Raw genomic sequence first — 19,857 nt, forward strand, 5'->3', positions numbered from 1 at the left:
TCATTCATACAATTTATCAAACTTTTAGCAACATATAGATAGCGAATGTTCACGGAAATAATTTGAACAATCTGTGACAAACTGGAATTCGAATTCAGGAGTTCGTTCCCATGTACTTTACTTATGTGACTGAAATTCGAACAACAAATACTTAATACATGATATTTACCTTTTGATGAAAATGCTTTGCACAATTTTATCGAAATTTTCGTAAGGCCTCTTTCCCAATGAATACGATGACTAGAAAATGAAAGTATTGATCTCAGGAAGAATGTCATATGATATCTGCGTGACTAGAAATACTATATGATTAAATATCATTTGAATAATCTCACGCTAGTTAACCTAATTTCTTTCAATAATTGACGAAAATTAATCAATTTGATAAAAGAATTTTTGGTTTCACAAGAATTATTCCACAATATATAGCATAAGACTTCGGTAGAGACATTTTTTATTTCACAGTAAATATTACACGCAAGAAAATACTTGATATTAAAAGTGCTAATTTAATAGTCAATTGGTAAAGAAGTGACAACAATGGAAGTGTAGATTTTTGGGGAGGTCTGGTAGTGCAGCCACAAAAGATATTAGAAAAAAGTTGAAACATTGCCCAGAAAAATTCAGTTCAACTATACAACTGATTTCCTTCGAGAAAACTTGAGGGAGTTAAAATGTTTCCGATAGGGGTGTGAACTTTATTTTTGGGAGTTAAATCTAAGGTTTGCGTGCCCCACCCTGTACCCCTCCTCAGTATATCTGTATATGTTTTATAGTGGTTATCTCATTAATGGCATTCGACATATGGAACAAAGAACAATTTTTCGTTGAAAGAAAACTTACATCGTCGATAGGGAAACAATTCTTATACTAATTCTTCCTTAGTTAAAATGGAAATAATAGTATATATCAATATATGAGTGATTATTTTACTTTCATTGCAAATTTGTAATAGTTAAATTTTAACATTGCCAACAAATAGCGACACTCTTTTTTAAGCAACGTTTTTCAAAGATGAAAGTTCAACGTACACCATGTCATGAAGAAATTTATATTGCATACGACTGAACGTAAGTTGTGATCTAAACATGTTTTTGCTCAATAACTACATACCCAGAACTACATACGTTGTCTGTGAATTTTAGATAGGTGTGCTAAATATACAATGAAAAATATTAGCTACATGAAAACTTTGCAAAGAACGTGAAATTAGCACGATAATTAATATCTCACTGTTGGTCATATATAAGTAGCTAACGGTTTAAGCTTGTACATAGCTACATAGTATCTCTTGTAATTGTTGGCAGTATTGAGCACATGCTCTGTTCTACAGAGAAAAAATCCCAGTCTGCTTTCAAGACATCTATCAATGGGCTATGTTGATTTTGTAGAACTCATTTCTTTAGAAAATGTCAAACGTTCGACACTCGTCAGTTTGTACATTATATATTTCTTACAAATTTGTTATTTTTACATACCATCTTCAGAATATTCATTGTCATTGCCATAAGATTCAGCAGTCTTTAGTTCATTTGTTTCATTTTAAAAATCTTGAGTAAAGAAATTTCATCTTAAAGAGTTTCCAGCAAGAGAAACCTATGCTAAAGCACAATATTTATACCATAATTTCTAATTAGCAGCAATTTTCAAAAACACTTGAGAAAAACGACGATTTTTTTGAAAGCAAACATGTTTCGACATTATCAGAATGCCATCTTCAGTGCAGAATGGTTAGTGTTAAGTAATATGATACCTAATATGATATGAATAAATTAATTACAATGAATAGGATTATGATTTAGTTACAAAATTATAAAATATTTACAAAAAAGGAAAAGAAAAATAAGTATTAAGAACTTATAACAAAAAATATTATTATAAAGTAAATGTGGTGTTGTAGTGGTGAACTTGGATATTTAAATCGGGATTAGTTTTATTAATGTGTAGAGCTTCCTTGATTTTGAGTGAGAAAGTGGATTGATCAGTGTCGATGATTTTAAAACAGGAAGGTGAGAATTTGTTTTTACATGAAGGAGAGGCTTGAAGATGTTTGTAGATAGTGGAGTTTTTGTCTGTGTGAGTATGTTCCTTTATCCTGGTAGATAATTGGCGAGAGGTTTCACCAATATAACGGGAATTACATCCCGCACATGAAAATTGATAAACTACTATAGATTTGGAAACTTCGGGAAGTGGGTCTTTAAACGAAAATAAAGATTTTATTTTAAAAGGTGTGAAAATAAGTTTAACGTCAATGTCAGTGCAGTAGCGTTTAATGATTTGGGTGAGTTTGCGTTGTGTGTGTCGTGAGTAATCACCTATGTAAGGTAGTTTGAAATAACGTTTATTGTCAGGTTGTTGTATATCGTTAGTGTTAGTTGTGGAGTTAGATGAGTCAGTGCTTTTCTTGTTGTCCAAATAGTGTTGTATAGTGTTGTTGATGAAATGAAAAGGAAAAGAATTACGTTGGAGAGTGAATATTAGTTTCTTTAAATCACGTTGAAAGCCGATGTCTGTGTTGTTAAATTTCCGTGCTCTGTCGGTCAGTGTTCGTATCAGTCCAATTTTGTAATTTAATGGTGTGAAACTAAAAAAGTTAGTAGTCCTGTATATGTTGGTTTGTGGTACGTAGAGGTCATACAGTTTTCATGTGATTTAGTTAGTAAGATGTCAAGAAAGGGTAACTGATTGTCTTGTTCGGTTTCCAATGTAAAGTTTATGCTTTGATGTTGTTTGTTGATGTATTCGTAAAAGAGTAATGCTTCGTCTTTGTTATGAAAAATACAAAAAATGTCGTCAACGTATCTGCGGTAAAATAAAGGTTTGTTGTTGCTGTAGTTATTTAACCAGTTTCGTTCGTGAAAACCCATGAAAATGTTGGCATTTACATAATGATGTCGAAACATGTCTATTTTCAAAAAATTAGTCGTCTATATTAAATGCCAAACAAAGCAACTGACATCATAGTCTGCAAATTCACTATAGCGACGATTGAAATTGTTGATCGTCTTGCTTTTATCTTGGACATAGCTTGCAAAATGATTCAGCTTAGAGCACTTCGTGCATTTTTTTCCATAAGTCTAACATTTCCCTCGCTTGTGAGCGTAAGAATAAAATTTACAGTCTTTAGTAGGGATTTATAATAACTGAATGATTCTCTGCCAATGTTTTTCTTTTTGTTTCTCGTGAATTTTCTCTTCTGTATACTGTCAATATATTCTTTGCCTTTTAATTTCCTTTTTAAGTTCCTTCGTTTGTCCCGTTGTTTTCTCAGCAGCATGTCCATTTGTATAGTTTTCTGTATTGTTTATTCTGGATCTCGAAGAAGACGTTCACGAAGACGGTTATCATTAAGTCCACATATGATAATGTCACAGATGAGATCATCTCGAAGTATTTTAAACTTGCATTCTGCACTACGCTCCTTCATACTAAAGTTTGATTATGACATAGGCATTTGCTATCTGTTATAAATATGACTGCGTTAACTATTTAAGGTATAATAGTAGTATATGAAATGTTACATACCAACTTCCAGAAACTGCACCAGCTGTCCTACTTAGTTTCGGTTGGCTATAACTAGACAACATGCTGGAAAACGTGGAGATCCAATTGATTTTCCACTTGTAATTGTCCTAAAAACTTTTTCTATCTTAAAAACCGACATGGAATAATTTTTGCAAATGTATATGTCTATATGTATATAAATGTTAGAGCTCACAGCAAAGTAACCAAATAAAATGACAAAGTACAATCAACATGTTCGACTATAGTGTAGTTGACATACATGATAAGCAAAAACACAAAAACAACAATATCGGTTTACTCTAAAGTACCTTCATTGATAACCTAGTAGGTTACAACTAATATAAAACCCAAGAAAAAAATTTCATGCGACAGTTGAAAATTAAATGTGGGGAGTAAGATTTGTTGATTTTTATGGCTTGCCAAAAAAAATTATGAGCAACAATATAAAAAAACATAAGTTATTGTACACTCAGACTTTAGAGGAGCCTTTAAAAAACTGCCACAAGCAGATCCGAGAAGCTCACCTTCCATAAAGCTCCAAAAACACAGGAAAAAGCACAGAGTATTAGATATAAAAACCAAACAGGGCCACCTCCCACAAAATGGATTAAAATTGGGATCATCATCATCAAAGTTCTGCAACGCGATCCACATCACACCAAAGTTTACAGATTTAAAGAATCACTAGAGGAGCAGAAATGTTTTCACTATTTAACATCAGTTGAAGAACAATAACTCGTATGCACTGATGCTAATGAAGTGTTCATGATAACAAAATATACACCCGATAAAACTATCTCAACCAAATCTCACCAATAAGCAGCAATCCATGGCCCCCAAAACCACTTTCCAGAAACGACAAAAGAACAAGGATCGCAGAGACCTTCACCACTAAAGACTGCAGAAACCATGAAAATATCTTTACCAGCACAAACCATTACACCAGCAGAACCAAATCTACTCGAACTAGTAACCAGACTACTTGACTACAAAAAGAAAGGACTACAGTAGAAGCTTTACACAATGAACGAATAACACATAGCGACCTATTATCTGCATCTGTACAATTTTACATCTTTAAAAAAATTAGAGGGGAAGGATTGAGCATATTCATATTGCCCTTACTTAATATGGAACGTGCACTCAAATTTATTGTTTTCTATCTTGTGTATAAAAACAAAATTTTTATACTATTTTTGTTGGAAACATTTGACAAAGATTCATATTTCGTAAAAAAGGCTCAGTCCTATCTAGAAAAATGCCAAAAATTCAATGTCGATAAAAATAAGATCAGTTTCTTCTTTATAGCACGTGTTTTGGTTTAACTGCCGCTAGGATAAATAGGAAATAATTTATAGCAGCATTTTAGGTCAAAGATCACTGGAGTCACATAATTCAAACACACACACAACATACAATAATTTTTCAATTATTCTATATTACAGTGCAAAATTAATAAAAGTCATGCAAATAATTGTTAATAAAATCAACTAAAATACTTGTTAATTATTTCATTATATGCTTTTTGAAAAATTTTTGACTCACATAACAACTGCCTATTTATGTCCTACAAAATGAACAATTCATTTCCTTCAAATGGACAGTAATATCATATATACATAGTTTTATACAACAGTAAATCATTGACTAATAATGTAACTAGATCACTCGTGTTAGTCTTGCTGTGCAAATTTTTGAGCATCATCATCATTCATTTCTTTAGAATACGTTAATTTTCAATTTTTGAATTTGCACAACAAAACTTAATGAGTGAACTGGCTACACTACATTTATTGAAGACACGTATAAAAAAGCCATTGAAAATTTTGAAAATAACCAATTGAAACATCCTTAAAAAACTTAACTTCCTGAGAAAAACGTTCAAAGTGTCGTATACTTCTCATCGTTGCAGATTGACGTTACATTTACATATTGATGTTGATGTAGTCTAGACATATTATTTATATGAAACAAAGTAGACATGAAACTGTCACTCCAGGTTGAGGCATCGACAAAAATGCTGAACGATAGTCCATTGGCTACAACACATTTGTAATCATGCGACATTCTTCTATTCTCTCTCACAAATGTTCAGTCACTTTAATTGTTTACAGTTTTTTAACAACATTTGAAATTCCTTTGAAAACGGTTGTGTGGATGACCATTTTTTCACTTTCAGGTTTTAAAAGTGTTGTTAACAAAGTCAATAACCAATATCACAGCCTTTGTCTTCCAGTTTTGCTTGCAGATGAAACTTCATAGTTTAAGAAAAATAGAAAACTATGCCACCAAGTGCTTTAGAAGATAAATTAGTCATTCCTTTGGTTTGAATTTAGACAGTGAAAATTTTCAATATGCTATACATTAGTACATATCAACTCTCGTTGGACATCCATTTCCAGTGTGCTCACTGATCTTTGAGTGAATAATGTTCTTTTAATTGTTTAACACTTTTTATTGCAAATAAACTTTAATTACGCTCATGGGCTCCACAACAATACTAAATTCTCTTTTGTCGCAGCCCATAAATGATACGATTGATTCACAAAGCACAGGTGTTCACAGAGAAAATATTCTTGATTTAAAATTTCTCAGTAAAAGTCATAGATGTATCCTCGAACATCCTTTCACATGCAGCACTGTAGCTTTTGTTCTTTCTTTATATTTGCAAAACTCTTTATGGCTTTTGTTAACTTTTCTCGTTCGTACAATAACACCTAGTTTGGGGTGTTTGGAATGAATGGGCACTTGTATATCACAAAATTGAATGCCCATTTTGAAGTCGATTTCTCCTTTACAGTACAGATGTTTGCAGAGCAAAAATTCTTGATTTGAAATTTTTCAGTAAAAGTCGTAGATGTATCCTCGAACATCCTTACACAACAGGACTTTAGCTTTTTTCCTTTCTTTATATTTGCAAAACTCTTTATAGCTTTTGTTAACTTTTCTCGTTCGTACAATAACACATAGTTTGAAGCGTTTAAAATCAATGAGCACTTGTTTATCACAAAATTGAATGTCCATTGTGAAGTCGATTTCTATTGTACAGTTTACTTATTTACATGTTTCTTCACATTTAGTGGTGCACGTGGTTTGGTTTTCTATGTAATTGCTTTAATACTTCTTGTTTAAACTTACTTGAGCATTCATAATAGTGGATGTTTTGTAGTAAAAGGCAGTGTAAAGCACAGAATGAATAATAGAGTGAATTTAAAATTATTTAGACTGTAATGTTATAGATAAGAGCCTCTTGAACTATAAATTTTAACAATACAAACTTGCCTAACCGCATAAAAATGAGCTTGGTTTTCAAAAATGCTCTACCTTCTTCAAAATAAATCCAGTCAAGATCTTTACGAACCACAATACACTGCGCTTCACATGCTTATTGTTAAAATTTATAATTAATTGACCCTCTCAATCGTGCAACAATTTAATACGTTCGTGCTGACCTTTGCTAAGCTTAACCCAAAACCTTATAACAGTAATCGAACGAAATAACATTATTTCACTAATTTATACAACATATTCTTCGACATATTCTTCTACAAACTTTTCAACCGATTCGGGCAAAGAGTTTTTTGAAGAATATGTTGAAGTTTATTTTGTTGAACATTCAATGGAATAAGTCCTTTAATGTTTTTTTTGTTTGTTAACAATTCTTAAGTGAGACTAAAGAGAAAAGTGTATAACTTTTTGATTGAGAGAGAATAAAACAAATCACGCTGTGCAAAAGATTTCAATAAATTGTTTCGTTGTTTGACAATTTTTAAACAAAAAAATTGACAACAGCGTTAACAAACGTCTCTTTTGACTAACATCCTCATCTCCTTCTCACCTTATTTTTATTTATATCCTTAACTAATTCCCAAGGAAGAGGTTCTTTAGCAACAGCTAATGTATTTAAAAGTGACTGAAATTTTTCTTTACTGATTTGAAATGAATCTAATTCGTCACTTATTCTTTTTAAGGAAATTTCGTAAAATTCATTGGGATCCTAGAAAGTAAAACTGTTTAAACGTTAACAATCTCTGACATCGATTTTCTATTTCATGTTAAAAACGTGTCTTTAAATATCTTTTCATGTGCATCATTATCGTTTGTTTTCTTTCTTCCTAAATTGCAAAACATTCTCTAGCTTTGTTAGCTTTCCTGTTCGTACAGTAACACATGGTTTGGAGTTTTCCATCTCAACGTTTAAATTGTTTATCACGATGATGAACGTAAATCATGAAGTCATTTTCTTATGGAGTTTACGATTTAACTTTTAACAATCAGTGACAAAGATAGCCAAACTTTTAATTTTGCTAGAAAAACATATGGCAAAGGTTACCATTGTTTTATCATAAATTTACATTTCTCAAATGCATGAAGACGCAAATCTTTATGTAACAAAAGTAACAATTGGGCTGTTTTTGTCTCAATTAACAACTTAATGTATCCATGATTTGTATATCAAAACGCAGTAATTAAATTGTATCAAAAAATGCTTTTATGGAAAGATAGAATTGATTAAATTACTAAGAACTTGCTTTAAGTGTAAAATAGTAACAAAAAATGTGCCGCGTGCAGTATTGAAACCATTCTGCACAAAATAAACTTGCATGAAAATTATGATTACATGACGTTTTAACAAAACATAACCTTAGGTGCAAAAACAAACACTAGTTTGCCTTTTCTATGTTTGTGTGACAAGATAAAATCAATAAAATTATTTCGTTGTACAAGTAAAATTACTGTCTGACACAAAAGTCCTTTCTGCTGTTGGTTTGCCTTCATTATTGTTTTTCAATTGCCATCTTTAATTGATGAAGTTTAATTTTTCTGCATGATCTCCAAAATTGTTGACATTGATGAAGATGACTACCGCTCAGGTTGTCGAAACGGCAGTCAACAATAACAAAAAGAGTCCTTCCCAGGACTCTACCAACCTGGAAGATCTACATCTACAAACATGTAACGATGCTCCCGGGTTCAAACCATTTACTTTGTTGTTGACATTATCGTCAAACTACAGTAACTTTACAGAAAAATCAAATTTAGACAAAGGTTATTTTATAAAACCATACGCAAACATACATTAAATATGATGTCAACAATGTTCGAGATCATGCATAAAAACTGAATGAAATTTTCTTTAAGATAATGTAGTTGACATGTCATCATCAAACATACGGAGAAATTTCATCATCAAAGATCAAATTTCTTCTCGTGGCATGATAATTTTAGCGCATTGTACCGCGAACTTTAAGGAAGAAAAAGTTAAAACAAGTTTGCTTTTACGACAGATACATAACCTTTTAAAATACCGATCTACTAGTGGGAGAAGTAGTTCCATATTCTTAAAATACTTCAAATCAATCAATTGTAAGTTTGTACCAATTATAAATCTATAATCAAGAAAGAAAAACTTACCATAGCCTAAATTCCCAGTGAAAGTACAAATAATTTGTAGGTTTTTAACGTTAAAGAATTTCACATACAGCTCTGGTTTACCTATTAATAATTTATCTGCTGAAGGTGAATAATCTGCGTAAGTTATACAGGGAGTCCTATAACACAGGTACTCCCATTCAACGTCTTTGTCGGCGATTAAATTTTTCATTTCCTTCCTAATTACGTCATTCCAACCATTAACAAGTTTGTCTTCATGCCACATACAGTAAATCATCCGACACGTGATACTTAGAGCTACATGCAAATACGTGCACATTTCGATAATTTTTAAAATTCACTGATATTTCTTTTCGCTTGTTTTCTACACTGAAAAACACAAAAGAATCAGTTTTTTGACAAGCAAATGATACATCACTCACCTCAAAAATTTTGTTTGTACCTTTTAGTTCATCAAAACTATAGACAAGTTTTGTCAAATCGTTATTCCAAAGCTCAGGAATATTTTTTGCGGTAAGCAAAATAACTCCATTTTCTACAGCAACCATGTCACTAAAAAAACCATCCTTGACAACACAGTCAAATGTTTTAAGATTGTATAGAACTATCCTTGAATTTTCTTTATTGCTCCAATACAGAAATTTTCCATTTGAGCAAAATTTCTCGTTATAAATACTGTAACTGTTAGTTAAACATGCACGCGGAATTAAACAAAGATAAAAGTCATATCTGTAATTAAACAAAAGAACATTGTTGTTATACAAGATAAAATAATACTTTCCTGCTCTATCAAAAGAAAAGCTTGATCTGTTCTCATCATAAGGATCAAGAGGAAAAAACAAAGTTTGGGAATCAGGATCAAAATCAGGAAGTTTCTCTCCAGTGGGATTTAAAATGAAAGGTTCACTCAGGAAAAAAGGAGGCCAACCACAACACCAAGAATGAAGACCAACAGTGAAGAAAATACCAGGCTCACTTAAATTACCAGACAGTAAATGATCGTAGTAAACGAATGTTTTATAATTATTCGTTACATCAAATATTTGAACATCTCTTTCTTCCTCAATAACACACAAATATCTTCCAGAATTAGAAAAACACAGTGAGGTCACATTATTACATCTAATACTACGTTTCTTCTCACCTTTGTCAACGTCCCATACTGTCAAAGTATCTTTGTAACTAGTGACCATTGTGCACTTGTCCTTAGAAAAACATTTGTTGGTAAAGAACTTAGAAGTAGAATCATCACAATGGAACGGACTGAAGGAAATTTTACCATTAATATTCAGTATCTTATCAAGCTGGGAAGCAAAAATCAAATCTTCGAATGGATGAAAGACAACGCAACAATTTTCCTCTTCATATTGCTTAAACTGACCAGCAATATTTTTTATCCATAAACACGTGTTTGTTCTCAATGAAAAAAGTTGCACGATGAATCCTTTATAACCACACACGACGTAATCATGATTTTGTGAAACATCAACAGAAATCAACCAATGAAATAATCGTAATAATCGTACAAAACCCATGTTTTTGTCCTCTAGATATGGTGAATCTTTGAAACGTGTTTGAAGCATTGTGGTTGCTTGCGACGACAGATCTTTGACGTCGTTGGCAACGTATTGCAAAAAAGATACCTTATTGTCAAAGACCTTAGAGAACGTTATCACAGAATAAACTTCATTAAATAACAATCGAATCTCCTCAGAAACAAGAAAGTACACATCATGTGCGTTGAATAACTCAAAATTTTCAAAAGTCCGACGACCATCAACCAACACAGAAGCAACTAAAACTTCCAAGTCAACAAGATATTTACCAACATTTTCAACGATATAATCATTATCAGAAATATCAAGTAAATGAAGCAACCAATACTTAACTGAATACCTCACTGACACATGTTTGATGATGTCATAGTTTACACCTTCAGCTTTGAGGTTATCCAAAGATTTCAAACAAAATTCTAAAACAAGTCGATGACCACAAGAAGTTTTTACTGAGTAAATATGTTTTCGATCATCCAGCAACCAATCATTTAAGGATTTGTGAAAAAACGAAACACATCCTTCTCCATTAGTAACAAACAGACAAGAGATAATTTTTCTAATCCCAATAGATTTGCGATTCGAATTCAAACAAAGAACGTCATCGATCATTTCCCAAGGAAGAGGTTCTACAGCGACAGCCAGAGCATTTAAAAGTGACTGAAACGTTTTGTTACTGATATTAAACGAATCTAATTCCTTACTTAACCTTGTTAAGCAAATTTCGTAATATTCATTGAGATCTTTGGGTATTGAAGCATTCATCAAATCCTGATTTTTGACTTCACTGGTAAGAAGTGATGCAAGCAACATAAGTCCGTCAGCCTTTTCTGCCAAAATATTTTTAAAACCAGGAATGCTGTCACTAGAGCCAAATCTTTCTTCAATCAAATAATTGATATCGTCTAAATTGCGCTTATCGCTGCAGTTAATGAACAGAGGATTTAATTTTTCGAATTTATTCAAAGAAACTTCGTTAGGCCTTGTCGTAATTACAAAGCGAAAACAATGTGGGAGTTTGTGCAAGTGATTAGCAATCAAATTAGCAAGGTCATCTCTTTCTCGATATCCACATTCATCAAGGGCATCCAGCACAACTAACATTCGCTTGGGAAGTTCTGAGATATTACAAAACAACTCAGTAAAAAGAAGGGAAAATAATCCTTCCATATTCATGTTATTCAAAGGCTCACACAGTTGACCCAAAAGTTTTTTTACAAGAAGTTGTTCGTAAGCAGGAAACGTACGACTAATTTGCATGGCTAAAGATTGAAGAAGTACATTGGCTTTATTGTAACGACTGTTTTTGTGTTGAAAGAAATGAATTGCAGTCAAATATTGTGGATAACGTTTACATAAAGTAGCTGCAATTACAGACTTACCCATACCAGCAACAGCAGAAATAATAAATGCACGATTTTCAGAAGTGTCGTCTTCAAACCAATCTAAGAACTCTTTAAAAACCCATTCCCGTGTTCCATGCAAAAATTTTTCATAATGATGCGTAATTTCACTTTCAAAGTTACAGCTAACAAGGTTTTTTGTCAAAATATCTTCTTCTGGACCTAAGTGAGGGTGATGTCGTATTTCATGTACTTCGTCTTTATTACTGTGACAAAATCTTTTACGTGTTGTAAATTTTTCTCTACACCCTCCACTGTTCTCATAATACCTCTTTGATCAGTTTTAATATCAGTTAAATCGCTCTTTAATCTATTCCATTTTCCCAAAATTCTTTCACATTCTTCATTACCAAACAAGTCATTTTTCAATCTATCTATTTCTTCCTGACTTATTCCTAAACGAACTAATGGTTCACTTATTTCCAGCCAATGATTTTCAAATTCTATAAAGCTTACTGAAGTGTTAGGTAAGTGAGCAAAACGTTCATTACGAAATAATCTGATACGGGTAATATCTGCTTCAGTTGAATGATCAGTGGGGTCATTTACTGACGTCCATATTGGATCACGTGGTGGTTTTAAACCACAAATATTACGCAGGAGTATACAAAGTAAAGTAATGTCAAAATAATTTTCATTTGGTAATATTGGAAGATCAGGATATAGTAGATCCCACTGATGTTGCTGGATTTGTCTATTCTTTAGACTTGAAAGTAATTGTGCATTTTCAGGATCATTTAAAACATAAGATAAATCAGTACCTGACAGTTGTTTCCTCAATGTTATTCTTAAAGCTTCTCCACCAACATCAACAATCAATCTCATCAACTTAAAACCATTAGTTTTCATGTCTGAGCTCAAGACAGACATAATGTAGCTCCCTGCAGAAAAAAAGTATGTAAGACTTCCATGGTACAAATTCATTGTGATTATAAAGGAAAACATGCAGCCGGTTACATGAAGGCAGAATAGTTTTATCCATTAGATGTTAAATTGCTTTGAACTTATACAAATCTCTTAAAGTAATATGTGATTTGAACTGAGCTATCATTGAATTAAAATATTGCTTCTAAGATTACAAAATTTCTTTCCCCTAAGGAAAATATAAACACCTTTTTTTACAAGTTTGAAAATCTTACTATCCAACGAATAATGGTATCCAGGCTTTGTGCAACCGTCTCCAGATGTACAAGGTACATAAAAATAGGTACGTGTTTGTACATGTGGGTAGCCTTGACCAAAGTTACAGTACATGGAACAAACAGTAGTCAGTAGTGCAACTGCTTAGTGTTGTATTTTTCATTAAATTAAGTGAAGTCCCAAGGCCATTCCCAAGGTCAAGTCCCAAGGTCATTCCGTAATAATAGCATATGAAAAATAAAAAATATTTTCATGTCAAAATGCCACAAAATGAAATCATTCCTTCCTTTGGCACTTCTCTTTGATGCAAAATGTTTTCTGTGCTCAATGTTTAATAAAAATGCCCAGTAATTATCATTATCTTTTCTTTTTATTGCTCTCCTACGCTCAGTGCATGTTATGTCTGCTGGTGTTCACGTGCTAATATCGTGCAAAGGAAGCTTGCAAAAAACAATATAATTGCAATGTTCTTATTACTCTTATAAAAATTCAATGATAGAACAATAATTTCTTGGCCATTTTGAATTAAAACAAATTTTTTAAATGAATATTATATCTTATTTGTCTAACAATGGTGTGGTGAAAACATATATCAAATCGGTTTGTTGTGTTGTACGAATATTTGCTTATTAATAGGACAATGTTTCCGATGATTCTGTTCTAATTTAAATTTTTATGTTTATTGTTAAAATGAAGAGACATTGCACATGTTACATATATCATTGCTGATGTAGTTATTTTCTATAGGGCCACAAAATATTTAAATTCTTCGTCATTTTTGACGATCATTTAAATCAAAATTGTCGTCATTACTAATTGAAATAAATGTAAAGAAAACTATATCCAAAACACAGAACACAGGGTGAGAGATAAACAACGTGATATACGAATAAAACACAGAACAAAATACAAACACGGACTTTGCAGTGTACCTATCAAGTTCCAAGCATTGACTACACGAGACAAAACAATACTATTTGTTATCGCTAGCATTTGCGACTATGAACGAGAACACAGCCGAAGATATCACGACGGACAGACAGACACTGCCTCACTCACTGCCTCACTCACCAAAATTTGTTTTAGCAATATAAAATCTCTCTACGATTTTAAGTTTTTCTGAGAAAAAATTTCAAAAATTTGGTCAAATCAACAAGCTTTTATGGAATCTTGAAGTTGTGCATTTTTGGCCTCACGCCGTCGATTTCTATAATACAAAAGAGACTGGCACTAGAAAGTATTTGACGTCATCCAATATAGTCAGCGATCGGGCATATTTAGCTTATATTAAACATAATAATATTCAAGAGCATTTAATAATAATATTCAAGAGCATTATGTCTTGCGAAGGAAGCGATGAATCAAAATCAGAATTAAGTGTTCAGTCAGAAAATTCTGACAATAACTTTATTCCTGGATACGTGACAAAAAACTCGGAAAGCAATAAAACTTGAGCGATAATGATTCGGATTTTGACTCCAAAGCATGAAAAGACACAAATTCTAATCTCATCTTTTTTAAGCCCTTGAAAATTAGCGTTCTTTTGATTCGGCAAACTACTAAACTGACTCTCCAAATCCTCTTGTTTTTATCGAGTTGAACAAAGTGTTGAAGCACTAGAAGGCTCAAATACGCGCTTTACTTTAAAACCCAGATATTCTGAATTCGCTTGGCCTCGGGCCTTTTATCATTATAAGGCATAGTGTGAAGACTCATACGAGACCAAAGGCTTCACTCATTCGTACAATTGGCTGCAACGCAACTATTTACCTTTTTTCTGCTTTTACTAGTGCAAAGGCAATGCTTTTAGGCGCTTATAGACTTAAGTTGTGCCTCAGCCAGCACTGACTTTATAACAATTGAATACACGACTCGTGTAACACAAGTACCTTGGATGAGGTCAGAACATTAGCTAGTTTCAGACTCCTCAGTATCACAGACACGGTTTACAAGAATATACGATTTTAGTGAATTTAACGCTTTTACAAAAATCAAACGATTTGACCAAATTCAAAGTTTTTTCCTTAACGAGGCTTAGAATCATCGACAGATTTGATATTGCTAAAATATTTTTTTGGTGGAAGCTACACTTAAAAACTCACAAGGTAAAATGCCTAAAAACATATCATATACATAAATTAATATGAGCTCCCACCCAACAATCATTCATCAAAAATATATTTAGCGTTCACATATTGTTTACAATCATTGATCAGTTATAAAAGATGAAGAAAACATATAAAATATGGACTGTAGTATGTTATTTCAGTAGCAAATCAACACATATCAACAAACAAGTTTTATCATATCAAAAGTTCAAAACATGTTGATGTACGTAACTAAGTGATAAAAACCCTCTACAACGATCATTTTAAGAATAAACGATGACAAAAAACTTTCTAACATAAACAAATCATGTTAAACACAGTGACTTAATGTTCTGCTTCACTTATATTCATTTCCTTGCCTTAACAATGTTTCAAATCTAACTTGAATATCTAGTTAATGTTTGTTGTATTTTATGGTTTGAAAAAAACCATGTTTAAATGCTTACCAAGAATAACAAAGCAAACTAGTTTTTGAGTCCAATCATACTTACATTAGTCAAAGTCTTAAGTAAATTTTAAAAGAAAAAATGGCTTTACTACAGTAACTACTAAAATAATTAACTCGCATGTTTAACATATCGACAATGACAAGAGAAAAGAAGCATTTATTTATTTAGACTTGAAATGAAATCGATGTCGTTGTTTGTTACTTGAAAGCGATTAAATTTGGTGCAACAGTCAGTTTATTACATTGTTTAATGACAATATTTTAGGATAATAGAAAACGGATCCTGGGAACACAAAAGAAGTGAGACAGTCTGATTCGTCCATCTAAAAATTTGTATGAAAATAGAGCTTGTTCTATTTTTATTAAACAAGATCAATGAAAACTGACTAGTCAATTTACATAGATTTGAAAACGACAAGTGAACAAGAAAAAAATACGAAAAAAATACATCGATAAATATTCTGGATAACACAAATATAAATATTTAAACGAACATAAATATCAACAAAATTATCCGACCGTCTGAGCAAGTAACCAAATTAAAGTCGGAACCGAAACAGTCGGATACGACAAATCGGATCGTGTAAACGGGCCTATGTGTATAACAAATGCAAGTCATGAATTTCCAGTGCTATGAACATAATCTGGTGTTAACAGCAGAGAGCTTTGATTCCAAGACAACACAATGCACATTCAAGTGTGCATATACAGAAATAAAGAATCTCCGAGAATTTAACCTTATTTTTTCTGCGAACATCTACTTTTAAAGTGCTATTCTAATTCATTTTACCCGCTACATTTAACCTGCAACTTGATTCATAAGGTCACTTTTTCAGGCAGAAAAACAATGTATAGATAATGTCTTTGGCAGAGAGCTTATATGCTAACTATATTCACATTTAAAAAAAATTATTGCGAAGCATTTTTTGATTGATGTTTTAAAACATTTTGTTTTACTTTCCTACAATTTGGCACATAGAACAATTTAAACAAAAAGCGCACGATGCAAAAGATTTTTATGATAATTTTGCTAAACACTACCTCATGAAAAGAAGTAAAATTTTAAGAAGATCCGTGTATGATCCCCTTATCCTTGTTTTGTCCCCACATCTGTGTTTTATCCCAACCCAAATTGCACTATATATTACAAAGACAGTACATCCTACTATGTACGAGTTGCTAGTACCTGTCGTTGGAGGGGATAAAATTCATTATTGTGATCGCTTGCGTTAATATGTGTGAGCTAAAAAATATTTAATACGCGACGTCCAAATTACAATTTGCCTAACCTTTTTAAGTTAGTAAAGATAAATTCTTTAATTAAGTCTCTATTATTAAATTAATACGAGAAAACAATGTCCAAATGAGTTTTAAACGTTCGAAAAGATGTAAATAAACGTGTCATTAAACTGAGGTCAAATTTATAAATAAAATACTATCAAAATGTACATAAAAGTAGCTCAGTAAAACCTTTCACTGCTTTCTATTGTATTAAAACATGAAGTATATAAAATAATGAAGTAAAGTAGTTTGTGATCGAGCAACTGTGAAGGCTTTATTGTTATTCATTTGTTTCTTTGTTGCAATTCTAAATGTCATCATGGCGTGTACAAAGTAAGCATAAAGGTTGTATGCATGAAAAAATGATATGAATAAGTCAAATATCTAAACATGAAGCTAGTATATTTATTGGTAAAAGCAAAGTCACATAACAATGCCCCTACTTCTTATCAGACGTGTGTAAACAGCTAACGAAATTATGTAATAGATATTGCCTCAATCCATGTCAATAAACGTATTGGCAGTGTTGGTATATAACACATCGTAAATATCCCACATGATTCAGATATCATTCCTTTTGTAAATTGTTCTGTTTACCAATTTAATACAATGTTCTTGTAGCTTAAATAGCATTTAGATCATTTTAATGTATAATTATCAATATCAAATGTTTGATTTTGAATTACCTATGTATTTTGTAATGGTGAAGGATAAAAGTGCATGGTTGAAGGATGAAAGTGTATAAATGCTAATCTTTGCAAAATTAAGTGTCTTGCTACATGTATATATGTAGCACATTATACTGAAAATTACTGAAATCAATTGAATTAGTACATGACCACATACATATCAGTTAAGAAATGATAATCATAATTTACACTTTAATGTTACATCAATCTTTTATCCATGTAAGTTTTGTTACATAAACACATTTAATTAGCAAACGAAAATGAAGAGTGAATCAGGATATCTTTCAACAAACAGTATAATAACACATTAATGACATCTATATAGAACATTCTAGATATATAACTAAATATACATCACTAACTAAAAACAATTGTTATAGAAATAAAAATACATAAATAAGAATCTCATGCAGAATACATAATAACATTAAGATTGGTCAAGTTCCAAAGGACTAATGCTAAATCTTATAAAGTTTTACAAGTTTTAACTCAGGAATAGAGAATCACCTATCAAAGACGGGTATGGATGTCAATGATTAAAACACGATTTTCGAAGATGTGAATGGATTTTTTCCCTTTCATTAATCAAAAATTCCATACATGTATATTCTTGCACAAGTCAGTTCATATTATAAAAAACCTTTGTTATTGAATAAACCATTGTAAATTATGAATACATGTCAAACATCAACTGCACGCAATTATAATTACTTATGATCAATAAGGACACTATAGATACAACAGTAAAGAATTAAATAAAAGTAAACCTTAAAACTGGATCAAAAGTATAATTTTAAAAGCACACTGTGTTGCATGAATCAACATGTCACAAAAACAGATTCGGTCGCGTTCTTCCTCTGTGTGTAAATTTATTCTTCCTGTGTTTAACATTTGCTTACTTTTCACATTTTCTTACTTTAAGAAAAACGGTTTGTTGTATACAACTATCAACATTTTGCTGGACACACAGAGACTAGTCAAAAGTTGCGTCAGCGAAGAAGGGAGGTGATGCATGATTGGGCATGCTATCCTCCCTACATAAATTTTCACAGATTCCCATTTTTTTCCATAGACAAGTATGCTATTTCACCTCTACCATACCTTTAAACAGGCTTTGCTTTCTTTACCATGCAGCTTATTGTCAATAGTTAGAAAGTTTGTATATGAATTTAGATATGATTTCTCATGCATGTTCAGTCATACTTTAACGAGATGTTGCTTTAGCTAATTTGTTATGTCGGTAATATAGTTCTAAAATATCGCTTAATTTCTCTAAAATTACCCTCGTTTTAGAAGTAAGACGACGTGTGAACAAATTTATGCTTGCTTTAGTACTTTACATGTCACATACTCAACAAACGGATGACAGATTTAATATAAACAACGCGACCACAAACATATTAGTAAAAAATGGTGACATTATTCATACCTTAGTGTTACATCAATCTTTCATCCATGTAAGTTTTGTTACATAAACACATTTAATTAGCAAACGAAAATGATGAGTGAGCCAGGATCTCCTTCAACAAACAGTATAATAACACATTAATGACATCTATATAGAACATTCTAGTTATATAACTAAGTATACATCACTGACTAAAAACAATTGTTATAGAAATAAAAATACATAAATAAGAACCTCATGCAGAGTACATAATAACATTGAGATTAGTCAAATTCCAAAAGACTAATGCTAAATCTTATAAAGTTTCAAAGAATGCATAACTTGAATTCAATAAAGGTATCAGCATGATAACTATTATGTCTATGAAATGAAGCAAAATTTTAAACCCAGGCGCTTCTCCATGACACCCAAACGATCCACGATGAGAAATCAGATAGAAACTATTGTATGTAATGCAAGTTATTTATGAACATGGCTGAATCCTTTGAAGTTGTTTACTCTGTACATATAACAGTATGTGTAAAAAACTTGCATGTCCTTGAAAGTTCTTGAATTTATGAAGATGTAATTCAAAGATTTTGCTTTTGTAACTGCGTAAAAGCACTATTGATAAAGCGCATTTAATAAATACGACAAGTTTCTTTAACAAAGACATGTTTCAACATCTCATGAAGCAATCTTTGGTATATAAGAAAGAGTACTATGTATGTGATAAATATATATGAGAATAATATGATACAATTTATACAGATCATCGACACTGCCGATACCACATTCGCACTTAAAATCAAAGAAGAACTTCACATTAACAAAACTAACCCTGATCTCAACGTTCAAGTTTCTCGTTTTAACACTATATTCAGCCTGTAAATACACTCATCTGATCATGAATTTGAATTTCTTGA

At 31.8% G+C, this 19,857-nt stretch overlaps 1 protein-coding gene and 1 long non-coding RNA gene across 3 annotated transcripts; both read right to left on the minus strand.

Annotated features, from left to right (window-relative positions):
* Positions 1-3,200: 3,200 nt before the first annotated feature.
* Positions 3,201-7,975, minus strand: LOC124451028. The gene is made up of 5 exons (XR_006950321.1): positions 7,367-7,975; positions 4,342-4,514; positions 4,053-4,212; positions 3,529-3,635; positions 3,201-3,431 (listed from the first exon to the last, which is right to left on the minus strand). It is a non-coding gene; the product is annotated as an uncharacterized LOC124451028 (long non-coding RNA).
* A 1,005-nt stretch (positions 7,976-8,980) lies between these two features.
* Positions 8,981-19,096, minus strand: LOC124451020. Of its 2 annotated transcripts, XM_047001656.1 has the most exons (4): positions 18,974-19,096; positions 12,640-12,759; positions 9,365-10,894; positions 9,202-9,291 (listed from the first exon to the last, which is right to left on the minus strand). In XM_047001656.1, the coding sequence occupies exons 2-4, from the start codon at positions 12,746-12,748 to the stop codon at positions 9,287-9,289; spliced, it is 1,644 nt and encodes a 547-aa protein (XP_046857612.1). In that variant the 5' UTR covers positions 12,749-12,759; positions 18,974-19,096; the 3' UTR covers positions 9,202-9,286. The 2 variants fall into 2 exon arrangements, with proteins under 2 accessions (XP_046857611.1, XP_046857612.1); XM_047001655.1 differs by having other exon boundaries at positions 8,981-10,894.
* Between the last annotated feature and the right edge of the window lie 761 nt (positions 19,097-19,857).

This window comes from Xenia sp. Carnegie-2017, unplaced genomic scaffold, assembly GCF_021976095.1.
Source record: "Xenia sp. Carnegie-2017 unplaced genomic scaffold, XeniaSp_v1 HiC_scaffold_24, whole genome shotgun sequence".
NCBI lineage: Eukaryota > Metazoa > Cnidaria > Anthozoa > Malacalcyonacea > Xeniidae > Xenia > Xenia sp. Carnegie-2017.

What these genes read in the sequence shown, in the direction of transcription:
- LOC124451020 (XM_047001655.1), bottom strand. Translation starts at nt 12,748, where the DNA reads ATGTCTGTCTTGAGCTCAGACATGAAAACTAATGGTTTTAAGTTGATG. An exon ending in ATTGAGGAAACAACTGTCAG is followed by an intron (nt 10,895 to 12,639) that starts GTACTGATTTAT and finishes GACTTGTTTTAG; the next exon opens with AATTTTGTTTGAAATCTTTG.